The 13,325-nt window shown below is 40.9% G+C and overlaps 1 protein-coding gene across 1 annotated transcript in view; it reads right to left on the reverse strand.

Moving 5' to 3' along the window:
* LOC128652506 (E3 SUMO-protein ligase RanBP2) overlaps positions 1-13,325 on the reverse strand; it is a 715,575-nt gene that overhangs the window by 560,031 nt on the left and 142,219 nt on the right. Inside the window, exon 13 of the mRNA XM_053705441.1 lies at positions 11,349-11,510. Within this exon, the coding sequence (XP_053561416.1) occupies positions 11,349-11,510 (162 nt within the window). The remainder of the gene's footprint in view (positions 1-11,348; positions 11,511-13,325) is intronic.

The following is a 13,325-nucleotide window of genomic DNA, read 5'->3' on the forward strand; positions in this document are numbered from 1 at the left end:
AGCAAAATTATCTATTTCCTTATATGACAGTTTCAGGAATGGTGAAAAAAATGCAAAAGCATAGGCCTCTGATAGAGAAAAAAGCAAGAGGCAAACATCAATGAGGTATTGAAATAATGAAAAAAATTTGGCGCCAAGTATGACGCACAACGTAACAAACTTTTTTGACGCCAAAAATAACTGGAAATGACACACTCGCGTCACTAATGACGCCGCCATGTGAAAGGTAAATGACGAAGTTGCGTCATAAACGTATTTTTCCGCACCAAGAATGACGCAATAAAGTTTAGCATTTGAGGCACCCGCGGGCCTAATACCCGCAATAGCAAGAAAGTAGTCAATTGAAAAAAAAAGACTAAACCCCAGGTAAGAAATAAATTTCTTAAAATGTTTAAATAACCCAAATATGAAACCGACAGTCTGCTGAAGGAAATACATGAACCTGACTCATGGCAAATATAAGTACAATACATATATTTAGAACTTTATATAAATGCATAAAGTGCCAAACTATAGCTGAGGTGTCTTCAGAAATAAAAAACATACTTACCAAAAGACACCCATCCACATATAGCAGACAGCCAAACCAGTACTAAAACAGTTATTAGTAGAGGTAATGGTAAATTGAGAGTATATCGTCGATCTGAAAAGGGAGGTAGGAGATTAATCTCTACGACCGATAACAGAGAACCCATGAGAGAAATCATTGTATTCAATAGGTGATACTCCCTTCACGTCCCTCTGACATTCGCTGTACTCGGAGGAATCGGGCTTCAACAATGCTGAGAAGCGCATATCAACGTAGAAATCTTAGCACAAACTTACTTCATCACCTCCATAGGAGGCAGTTTGTAAAACTGAATTGTGGGTGTGGTGAGGGGTGTATTTATAGGCATTTTGAGTTTTGGGAAACTTTGCCCCTCCTGGTAGGATTGTATATCCCATATGTCACAAGCTCATGGACTCTTGCCAATTACATGAAAGAAAACAAAAATAAAAAATAAAAATTAAACCTAATCCCAATGAAAATAAAAAAGGCCCCCCAAAATAAAAACACCCCTTAAACTACAAAAAAGCTGTTAAAAGGGCATTTTGTAGGGCATTGCCCTAAATTAAGCAGCTTTTACATTTAAAAATTACAAAATCCCCCCCAACAGTAAAAACCCCCACCCACCAAACCCCCAAAATAAAAAAACTAACACTAAAAATCCTAAACAACCCATTGCCCCTAAAGGGGCATTTCTACGGGCATTGCCCTTAAAAGGGCATTTAGCTCTTTTACAGCCCATTAAATCCCTAATCTTAAAAATAAAAAAAACAACAAAAATTCCTAACACTAAGCCCCAAATAGGTACTCACCGTTCCAGAAGTCCAGCTGAGAAGGTCTTCTTCCAGATGGCTCCATCTTCTATCTTCATCTAGAGCGAAGGCGGCGCAGAGCTGGCTTCCCCGATGCACGGATCCTCAGCAGCGGTCTTCAGCCGCAGTGGTCCTCTATATACGATCGTCTTGAAGATTAAATGCAAGGTACCTCATATTTATTGGGGTACCATGCATTCCTATTGGCTGATTTCAAAATTTCAGAGCTACTGAAATCTTATTGGCTGATTTGAACAGTCAATAGGATTTCAGTAGCTCTAATCCTATTGGCCGATTTCACAATTTCAGCCAATAGGAATGCAAGGTACCCCAAAGTGATTGCGGTACCTTGCATTCAATCTTCAGTGTATGACGAACATCGGATAAAGAGGAGCCTCCATGCCACAGCCGGCGAGGAACACCGCTGAGGATTCACAAATCGGCGAAGACAGCTCCGCACCTCAGCTCCGGATGAAGACAGAAAATAATGTAGCCGTCTGGAAGACGACCTTCTCCGCCGGACTTCAGGAACGGTGAGTACCTAATTTGGAGATGTCTAAGGTGGCATTTTTTTTTTAATTTTTTTTTTTTTTTAAGATTAGGGTTTTTTGGGCTGCAAAAAGCCGATTGCCCTTTTAAGGGCAGTAAAAGAGCTGAATGCCCTTTTAAGGGCAATTCCCATACAAATGACCCTTATGGGGTAAAGGGTAGTAAATTTTTTATTTTGGGGGGTTTGGTGGGTGGGGGGCCTTACTGTTAGGGGGTAATTGGTCATATGTTTAGGAAAAAGAACTATTTAACTTAGGGCAATGCCCTACAAAAGCCCTTTTAAGGGCTAGTGGTAGTTTAGTATTATATTAGGGGGTGCTTTTATTTGGGGGGATTTTTATAGGGTTATTAGTTTAGGTTTAATTTTTTTATTTTGGATAGCTTTGTTTATTTTAATTTTTGTTTTTAGTAACTTTAGCTTGGGGGTTTGTATTTTTTAAACATAGACTGCTCTCTGGGCAATAAGCGCCAGCCCAGAGGGCGGTCTATGTTTAAAAAATACAAACCCCCAAGTTAAAGTTGCAAAAACAAAATAAAAAATTAAAATACAGTGTCTCTATATCTCTCTCTATATCTCTCTCTATATCTATATCTCTCTCTATATCTATATCTCTCTCTATATCTATATCTCTCTCTATATCTCTCTCTATATCTATCTATATATCTATCTATCTATATATCTATCTATATATCTATCTATATATCTATCTATATATCTATCTATATATCTATCTATATATATATATATATATATATATATATATATATATATACACACGTGTGTGTGTATATATCTCTATACAGTATCTCACAAAAGTGAGTACACCCCTTACATTTTTGTAAATATTTTATTATATCTTTTCATGTGACAACACTGAAGAAATGACACTTGCTACAATGTAAAGTTGTGAGTGTACAGTCTGTATAACAGTGTAAATTTGCTGTCCCCTCAAAACAACAACACAGCCATTAATGCCTAAACTGTCGACAATAAAAGTGAGTACACCCCTAAGTGGAAATGTCCAAATAGGGCCCAAAGTGTCAATATGTTGTGTGGCCACCATTAGTTTCCAGCACTGCCTTAACCCTCTTGGGCATGGAGTTCAACAGAGCTTCACAGGTTGCCACTGGAGTCCTCTTCCACTCCTCCATGACGACATCATGGAGATGGTGCATGTTAGAGACCTTGTGCTCCCCCACCTTTCGTTTGAGGATGCCCCACAGATGCTCAATAGGGTTTAGGTCTGGAGACATGCTTGGCCAGTCCATCACCTCTACCCTCCGCTTCTTTAGCAAGGCAGTGGTTGTCTTGGAGGTGTGTTTGGGGTCGTTATGTTGGAATACTACCCTGCGGCCCAGTCTCCGAAGGGCTGGGATCATTCTCTGCTTCAGTATGTCACAGTATATATATATTGGCATTCATGGTTCCCTCAATGAACTGTAGGTCCCCAGTGCCAGCAGCACTCATGCAGGACCATACCATGACACTCCCACCACCTACTACAGCAGAGTGCTAACTGAGCATGGGAAATGTTATTACAAGGAGTAAAGTATTAGCATTTGAGAGGATTTCTGAGTGTGCCCTAAACCACTATGCACAGGGAGAGACAGATTTGGCATTTTGTTTGTACAGTGTGTGCTTGAGTAAGACGGCAGATCACTTTTATTTGCAGAGGAGATAGGACTTACTTAGCAAGTGTTATTTATTTCTTTGTGCAATTTCGGATTGTAACTTCAGTGTGGTAGTAGTTGTATGGTGGGGCCAGGGGTCCATAAAAACACATTTTTTTAGCTGCAGTGTATTTATGATTATTTGACAATGCTGTAGAAATTCTATGTTTAAAACCATGCAGAAATGTTTCATCCTCAATAAACAAATGGTAGGTGCCCTTTTGGAAGATATGTATATATACCTGTATATATATTATTATCGGTTATTTGTAGAGCGCCAACAGATTCCGCAAAGTAAGTGTGTGTGTGTGTGTGTGTGTGTGTGTGTGTGTGTGTGTGTGTGTGTGTGTGTGTGTATATATATATATATATATATATATATATATATATATATATATATATATATATATATGTGTGTGTGTGTGTGTGTGTGTGTGTGTGTGTGTGTGTGTGTGTGTGTGTGTGTGTGTGTGTGTGTGTGTGTGTGTGTGTGTGTGTATATATATATAATTCTAGTTTACTGCCCCTTTATGCAAGGACTTTCCAGATGCAAGGAGGTATTTTATCTAAGATTTTTATATCTGCATAAAATGTTATATTCTCAGACTAAGATTGCTCAGTGTTTGAAATGAGACAGGTTAACTTAAAACTGTTCAGTTTACACTACAGCTGACTTAAATTTTGAAATACATACCAACAAGCCTAAATGCTGCATTTAACCAGATCTAATGGTATGAGTACCACAGCTTATGGTTTCACCAAGACCATATAGACTACAGCATTTTCAAAATCCATAAGTACAGCTGACAGATGGGAACATTTGTACACTATATTTGAAGTGGTGCTCTTGGTTGGGGAAAATAGGAGAAAAAACAAACATATGTCAACCTTTTAAAAGTACTTTTCTTCATCTAGCCATCTACACAGATCATTAATGTACAATTTTGAATTCACGTAATTATTTTTGTTTACACATTTACAAATATGATTCTTTAAAAAGTGATCTCTTAATTTCTGCAATTGTCTGTTCCTTTTTAGGATATTTTGACCTTACTACTGATCATTCACATCTTTCTACAGACTGAGAATAATGAGACCTTTACGGAAGTCACCAATCCACCATTTAACCTTTAAATTATTGTATAGGTCAGGGCCCTTCCTTTCAGCCATTGCATGCTGTTGTCATTTAGTTGACATTTTCCTTTATAAAAAGATAATCAGAACTCCATATTTTGTTTTCTAAATCTCTTTTTTTTACAAAACTGTCTACCTCATTACTTGTCAGGTCAATGTAATCAAGTGCTGAGTGTCTGTTTGGGTGTCTGTGTCTGAGTGTGTTTGTGTGTTTCTTTGCGTGTCTGCTAGAGTGTCTATATGTAAATCCTTATGTGTGAGTGCGTGTGTGTGCGTGTTTCCGTGTATTGGTGTGTCTGTGTGTTTGTATGTTACTACCTTTACAACATTTCCAAGTTTAAATAGACACTTAAGAATAAAGTGCAAATACGTTTTAGTCACTTGGTCAACAACTGCACATGTCAAAGGGGGGGGGGCCCTGATCAATGGTTAAGTCAGGGGCCCCAAAATTTCTATTGGCGGCCCTGATAAATGTTGACAAAGCCGGTGTTAAATTACATAAGTCAACAGGAAGTTGCAAGAGGACACCCACAGCAGAGCTGTCAATATAGCTCCTCCCCTAACCCCCACCTCCAGTCATTCGACCGAAGACGAGTAAGAAAAAGGAGAAACTATAGGGTGCAGTGGTGACTGAAGTTTTAAATATAAAAACACCTGCCTTAAAGTGACCGGGCGCCGTGGACTGAATACACCCCAAGAGAAAGAAATTTATCAGGTAAGCATAAACAGAAGGCACCACTGCCTGCAAGACCTTTCTCCCAAAAATAGCCTCTGAGGAAGCAAAAGTATCAATTTTGTAGAATTTAGAAAAAGTATGAAGCGAAGACCAAGTCGCCACCTTCCAAATCTGTTCAACAGAGGCCTCATGTTTAAAAGCCCATGTGGAAGCTACTGCTCTAATAGAATGAGCTGTAATTCTTTCAGGAGGCTGCTGGCCAGCAGTCTCATAAGCTAAACGGATTATGCTCCTCAGCCAAAAAGAAAGAGAAGTTGCCGAAGCCTTTTGGCCTCTCCTGTTTCCAGAATAAACAAACAATGCAGATGTTTGACGAAAATCCTTAGTAGCTTGCAAATAAAACATTAAAATACGAACCACGTCAAGATTGTGTAACAGACGTTCCCTTCTTTGAAGAAGGATTAGGACACAGACGTAACAACAATTTCCTGATTGATATTCTTATTAGATACCACCTTAGGAAGAAACACAGGTTTGGTATGCAAAACTACCTTATCTGCATGGAAGATCAGATAAGGGGAATCACACTGTAAGGCAGATAACTCTGAAACTCTTCGAGCCGAAAAGATAGCTACTAGGAACAGAACTTTCCAAGATAAAAGCTTGATATCTATGGAATGCAAAGGTTCAAACGGAACCCCTTGAAGAACTTTAAGAACTAAATTTAAACTCCCTGGCGGAGCAACAGGTTTAAACACAGGCTGGATTCTAACCAAAGCCTGACAAAACGCCTGAACGTCTGGAACATCAGCCAGACGCTTATGCAAAAGAATAGACAGAACAGAAATCTGTCCCTTTAAGGAACTAGCCGATAATCCCTTTTCCAATCCTTCTTGGAGAAAGGATAATATCCTAGGAATCCTGACTTTACTCCACGAGTAACCCTTGGATTCACACCAATGAAGATATTTACACCATATCTTATGATAGATTTTCCTGGTGACAGGCTTTCGAGCCTGAATCAAGGTATCAATGACCGACTCGGAGAAACCACGTTTTGATAAAATCAAGCGTTCAATCTCCAAGCAGTCAGACGCAGAGAAATTAGATTTGGATGATTGAATGGACTTTGGAGTAGAAGGTCCTGCCTCAGCGGCAGAGTCCATGGTGGAAAGGATGACATGTCCACCAGATCTGCATACCAAGTCCTGCGTGGCCACGCAGGTGCTATCAAAATCACCAAAGCTCTCTCCTGCTTGATCTTGGCAATCAGACAAGGGAGGAGAGGAAATGGTGGAAACACATAAGACAGGCTGAAGGATCAGGGCACTGCTATCAGCGCTGCCTGGGGATCCCTTGACCTGGACCCGTAACGAGGAAGCTTGGCGTTCTAACGAGACGCCATCAGATCCAGTTCTGGTTTGCCCCATAGTTGAATCAGCTGGGCAAATACCTCCGGATGGAGCTCCCACTCCCCCGGATGAAAAGCCTGCCGACTTAGAAAGTCCGTCTCCCAGTTCTCTACTCCTGGGATATGGATAGCTGAGAGATGGCAAGAGTGAACCTCTGCCCAAAGAATTATCTTGGAAACCATCATTGCCAGGGGACTCCTTGTTCCCCCCTGATGGTTTATATAGGCTACAGTCGTGATATTGTCCGACTGAAATCGGATGAATCTGACCGCAGCCAATTGAGGCCAAGCCTGAAGAGCATTGAATATCGCTCTTAGCTCCAGAATGTTTATCGGAAGGAGGGCCTCCTCCTGAGTCCACGAACGCTGAGCCTTCAGGGAAGTCCAGACTGCGCCCCAGCCCAGAAGGCTGGCATCTGTCGTCACTATAGTCCACTCTGGTCTGCGGAAACTCATTCCCCTGGACAGATGGACCCGAGATAACCACCAGAGAAGAGAATCCCTGGTCTCTTGATCCAGATTTAAAAGAGGAGACAAATCTGTGTAGTCCCCATCCCACTGAGCATGCAAAGTTGCAGTGGTCTGAGATGTAGGCGGGCAAACGGAACTTTGTCCTTTGCCGCTACCATCAGGCTGATCATTTCCATACACTGAGCCACTGACGGCCGAGAAGTGGAATGAAGAGCACGGCAAGAAGTTAGAAGCTTTGATATCCATACCTCTGTCAGAAAAATTTTCATTTCTACTGAATCTATCAGAGTTCCTAGGAAAGAAACTCTTGTGAGAGGGGAGAGTGAACTCTTTTCTCTGTTAATCTTCCACCCGTGAGACCTCAGAAAGGCCAGAACAATGTCTGTATGGGACTTGGCGATTTGAAAAGTCGACGCCTGGATCAGGATGTCGTCTAGATAAGGAGCCACCGCTATGCCCCGCGGCCTTAGAACCGCCAGTAGAGACCCTAGAACCTTCGTAAAGATTCTTGGCGCCGTGGCTAACCCGAAGGGAAGAGCCACAAACTGGTAATGCCTGTCTAGGAAGGCGAACCTGAGGAACTGATGATGATCTCTGTGAATTGGAATGTGGAGATAAGCATCCTTTAAGTCCACGGTAATCATATATTGACCCTCCTGGATCATAGGGAGGATGGTTCGGATTGTCTCCATCTTGAAAGATGGGACCCTGAGAAAACAAAATTTATGCTCACCTGATAAATTTCTCTCTTGTGGTGTATCCAGTCCACGGGTTCATCCATTACTCCATGAGTAACCCTTGGATTCACACCAATGAAGATATTTACACCATATCTTATGATAGATTTTCCTGGTGACAGGCTTTCGAGCCTGAATTAAGGTATCAATGACCGACTGGGAGAAACCACGTTTTGATAAAATCAAGCGTTCAATCTCCAAGCAGTCAGCCACAGAGAAATTAGATTTGGATGTTTGAATGGACCTTGGAGTAGAAGGTCCTGCCTCAGCGGCAGAGTCCATTGTGGAAGGGATGACATGTCCACCAGATCTGCATACCAAGTCCTGCGTGGCAACACAGGTGCTATCAAAATCACTGAAGCTCTCTCCTGCTTGATCTTGGCAATCAGACGAGGGAGGAGAGGAAATGGTGGGAACACATAAGCCAGGCTGAGGAACCAGGGCACTGCTAGAGCATCTATCAGCGCTGCCTGGTGATCCCTTAACCTGGACCCGTAACAGGGAAGCTTGGCGTTCTGACGAGACGCCATCAGATCCACTTCTGCTTTGCCCCATAGTTGAATCAGCTGGGCAAATACCTCCGGATGGAGCTCCCACTCCCCCGGATGAAAAATCTGCCGACTTAGAAAATCTGCCTCCCAGTTCTCTACTCCTGGGATATGGATAGCTGATAACTGTATAGCAACGCCTTAGGCTACTGAACTAACAGTGACACATCAGAATAGCCATTCCCCAAAACCGGAGCCTTGAACACAAACATCCCCAGCGTCAGCCAGCCCGTTGTACAGTGACTCCCTGCACACAAACATCTCCCAGTGCCTCTAGATCACCCAACAATTCTAGACTTTCTGGTCTGTCTTCCTATCCTTGGTAACATCACTAAGACCGGTAACGTACACATACCCCAGTGCTCTTAGGAAATGCAAGACTGCCCTAATGTCTGGGGGAAAGTATAAAGGGCAAACTCCCAATATATATATATATATATATATCTGATCAGTACAGTTAGTCTGAGATACCCAGAATAAAACTGCACTTACCTCTATGCTGAGGCTACAGCATGATTACTTCACAGTATCAAGAGGTCCCATCTTCCTCCTGAGGTCCTGTGAAAAGCAGGGTCTTGGTTACAACCTCACAAGACCATATACAGATAATGCAGCACAAATATGGGAGGCGCAGTGGATACAAAAATCCCCTAGTTCCCATAATCTAGAAGACTATTCACAAGCTGCTCTGTAATAAAAACAGCACACATCGGTACCGTTTGAAAATAAAAAACTCTTGATTGAAGAATCTAAACTAACACCTCACTTTACCTCTTCCTATCATTAACACAGGCAAAGAGAATGACTGGGGTGGGAGGGAAGGGAGGAGCTATATATACAGCTCTGCTGTGGATCTCTTTTGCCTCCTCCTGCTGACCAGGAGGCGTAATCCCACAAGGATGAAATCCGTGGACTCGTCATATCTTATAAAAGAAATATGTACAACATAAAAATGTCAAGATATGGGCTTTGAACCTCAACAAGAGCTAAAAAAGAACTAAAGCATTGTGCCGATCACTAAAATTGCCTAAACCACACACAGAACTACCATGTCTGAAGGGGAAACTAAAATGTAAAATATATTTCTTTATTTAAAATGAGTACTATGATCAACTGTCCCTTTAAGAGAGTATAAGCCATTAAGTTGCATTGCGATTTCCAGTCTCTGTCTAAGAACTGAAGATGTTTCTAAGCTACGCTACAGATTAAAACAGTAGCAGACATCTCCTCTGATAAACAGCCCCCGTATTGGACAAGAAAAGAAAATTCAAACACAAACATGGCAGAACTCTCTGCCGATCGCAGAAGACGCCCTTCCGCTGTCTGAACTATATCGGAGACACAGGTCACACGACCCGCCTACCAAGTCTCCCAGAAACTGCGCCGCAACACAAGTGTGTGCTTCCACTGAGCCTAGATAGAATAGAAGCGTCCTTCCCGCCCCACTAAAGTGCGCAGCTCCTCAATCCACGGAAGAGGCATCTAACAAGAAATCTCTCTAGAAGGCAGTGTCGCAAACAGCATAAGCGATAAACCATATACAGCCCATCAATAAATTAAATAAAGTAAGAGAGAACTAACTTATCCTCCTAACATATAGAACATTGCTATAACTAGAGAGGAACTGTATGTCAAGCGTAACACCAATAGTGCCTAGATGAACTCAGATAAGGATAAGGGAATACTTAAAATAACAATTAAAAGTATGAACCCCCGTCTCAAAAGTCCCATTGCAAGTGCCTGCCCCTGACAAAAATCATGCTGAACCCAGGATTTTAGTCCCTTACATAAAAGCAGAAATTTTGGGTAGCAATTTCTTAGCTTAACCCTTACAGTGCCAGCCTCCCAGCCCCAGAACACAAAGGCACTTATCTGCATCTAGCCGTCCGGCAAGAAGACAGCCTAAAAGGTATGAGAGGACACAGTTCCTCACAGAGACCTGTAGAAAATAAAGAACAGAGTAAACTACTCTGGCTTTCTATACCATGGGCAGCAATATGTTAGGAAAACGCAGCAAGACCCACCTTACAAGTTCCTAACTGCTTTAAATCCACCACTGCCCTTACTGAAGAGACTAATGTGGAATACAGCTAGACCCAATCCTTGAAAAAGGGGAAGGAACAGAGTAACCTACTCTGTTCTAAAATAATAAAATCTTGACGTTAAATAAATCCAATTTCTTGAGACACCAAAACTTCACAACCTCCTTGCACTGAAGGCAAAGAGAATGACTGGGGATTGTGGGAAGGGAAGTGATACTTAACAGCTTGGCTGTGGTGCTCTTTGCCTCCTCCTGCTGGCCAGGAGTGATATTCCCAACAGTAATTGATGATTCCGTGGACTCACCATATCTAAGGAAAGAAAGAATTGTGAGGATTTTGTGAATGTGCAGTTAAAGTGATTGTAAAGTTTAATGAATAAGTGCCCGGTATCTAAAACGAATCTTAAAAACAGGGGCACTTACATTCATTAAACTTTACAATGAAGCTTTTTTAAAATACTTACCTTTCTTTATGGAAAGCAGTTAGCACAGCGATGATGAATCCGACTTCCTCCAATTGTTGCATGGCCCCACAAGCTCAACGCCAAAGGGGGCCACTCAACGATTGGAGATGCGGGCGGAGGATCACTGGTCTGCTTTACATAAAGAAAGGTAAGAATTTTAAAAAAGAAGCTTCATTTTAAGATTAGTTTTAGATACCGAGCACTTATTCATTAAACTTTACAATCCCATTAATAAGCTTTGTTAATTTAATTAATTTTGCTGTTTTTCCCCCCTCATGTGTTTTTACCTTAACGTCTATGCTATGAAAGTGACTGAAGAGAGGATCAACTGGTTCAGGTATACTCCTCCTCTGTTTCACAATATCCAAGAGTGGTAAAACTCTCCTCCAGTAGTGAACACATCGCCCAATGTACTCCCTTTGGTCATAGAATGAATTTAGACTGTTTCCCTGCAATGATAAACGCATCAAGTGAAAAAAATAGAAAAAAAAAGAGAAAAGAAGGGAAGCTTACACAGAATCACCTTTACCAGAAATGTCACACAAAAACATAATTTATGTAAGAACTTACCTGATAAATTAATTTCTTTCATATTGGCAAGAGTCCATGAGCTAATGAAGTATGGGATATACAATCCTACCAGGAGGGGCAATGTTTCCCAAACCTCAAAATGCCTATAAATACACCCCTCCCCACACCCACAATTCAGTTTAACAAATAGCCAAGTAGCGGGGTGATAAAATAAGGTGTAGAAAAGCATACAAAAGAGGAAATGGAAATATAATTGTGCTTTTATACAAAAAAATCATACCCACCAGAAAAAGGGTGGGTCTCATGGACTCTTGCCAATATGAAAGAAATGAATTTATCAGGTAAGTTCTTACATAAATTATGTTTTCTTTCATGTAGTTGGAAAGAGTCCATGAGCTAGTGACGTATGGGATAGAAATACCCAAGTTGTGGAAGTCCACAGAAGAGTCACTAGAAAGGGAGGGATAAAATAAAAACAGCAATTTCAGCTGAAAAAATTAAATCCACAAAAAATACGTTTTTCCTATAAATTGAAAGAAAAAAAAATTAAAACATTAACAGAAGAATCAAACTAAATCAGCTGCCTGAAGAACTTTTCTACCAAACACTGCTTCAGAAGAAGCAAATACATCAAATTGTTAACATTTTGTAAATGTATGTAAAAAAGACAAAGTTGCTGCTTTGCAAATCTGATCAACTGAAGCTTCATTCTTAAATGCCCAAGAAGTGGAGACTGATCTAGTAGAATGAGCTGTGATCCTCTGGAGGTGGGGACTGTCCCGCCTGCAAATAAGCTTTGTGATGTAAAAGTGTTAACCAAGATTACAAAGAAAAGGCAGAAGCTTTCTGACCTTCCCTAGAACCAGAGAAGACAACAAATAGACTAGAAATCTTCTTGAAATTTTTAGTACCTTCAACATAATATTTCAAAGCTCTAACAACATCCAAAGAATGCAAAGATCTTTCAAGAGCATTCTTGGGATTGACACACAAGGAAGGAACAACAATTTCCCTACTAATGTATTCACAACTTTAGGAAGAAATGTAAACGAAGTCTGCAAGACAGCCTTATCCTGATGGAAAATCAGAAAAGGAGACTCACAAGAGAGCAAACAATTCGGAAACTCTTCTAGCTGAAGAGATAGCCAAAAGAAACAACACTTTCCAAGAAAGTAGTTTAATATCCAAAGAATGCATAGGCTCAAAAGGAGGAGCCTGCAAAGTCTTCAAAACCAAATTAAGAATCCAAGGAGGAGAGATTGATTTAATAACAGGCTTGATACGAACCAAAGCCTGAACAAAACCGTAAATATCAGGAAGCTTAGCAATCTTTCTATGAAATAAAACAGAAAGAGCAGAGATTTGTCCCTTTAAAGTACTTGCAGATAAACCTTTATCCAAACCATCCTGAAGAAACTGTAAAATTCTAGGAATTTAAAAGAATGCCAGGAGAATTTCTGAGAACAACACCATGAAATATAGATCTTCCAAACTCGATAAATCTTTCTTGAAACAGACTTACAAGCCTCCAGCATAGTAATAATCACAGAATCAGAGAAACCTCTATGACGTAGCACTAAGCGTTCAATTTCCATACCTTCAAAATTAACAATTTGAAATCCTGATGGAAAAACGGTCCTTGAAACAGAAGGTATGGTCTTAGAGGAAGCGGCAAAGGCTGGCAACTGGACATCCGAACAAGATCCTCATACCAAAACCTGTGAGGCCACACT

Source organism: Bombina bombina, chromosome 3 (genome assembly GCF_027579735.1).
Source record: "Bombina bombina isolate aBomBom1 chromosome 3, aBomBom1.pri, whole genome shotgun sequence".
Classification (NCBI taxonomy): Eukaryota; Metazoa; Chordata; class Amphibia; order Anura; family Bombinatoridae; genus Bombina; species Bombina bombina.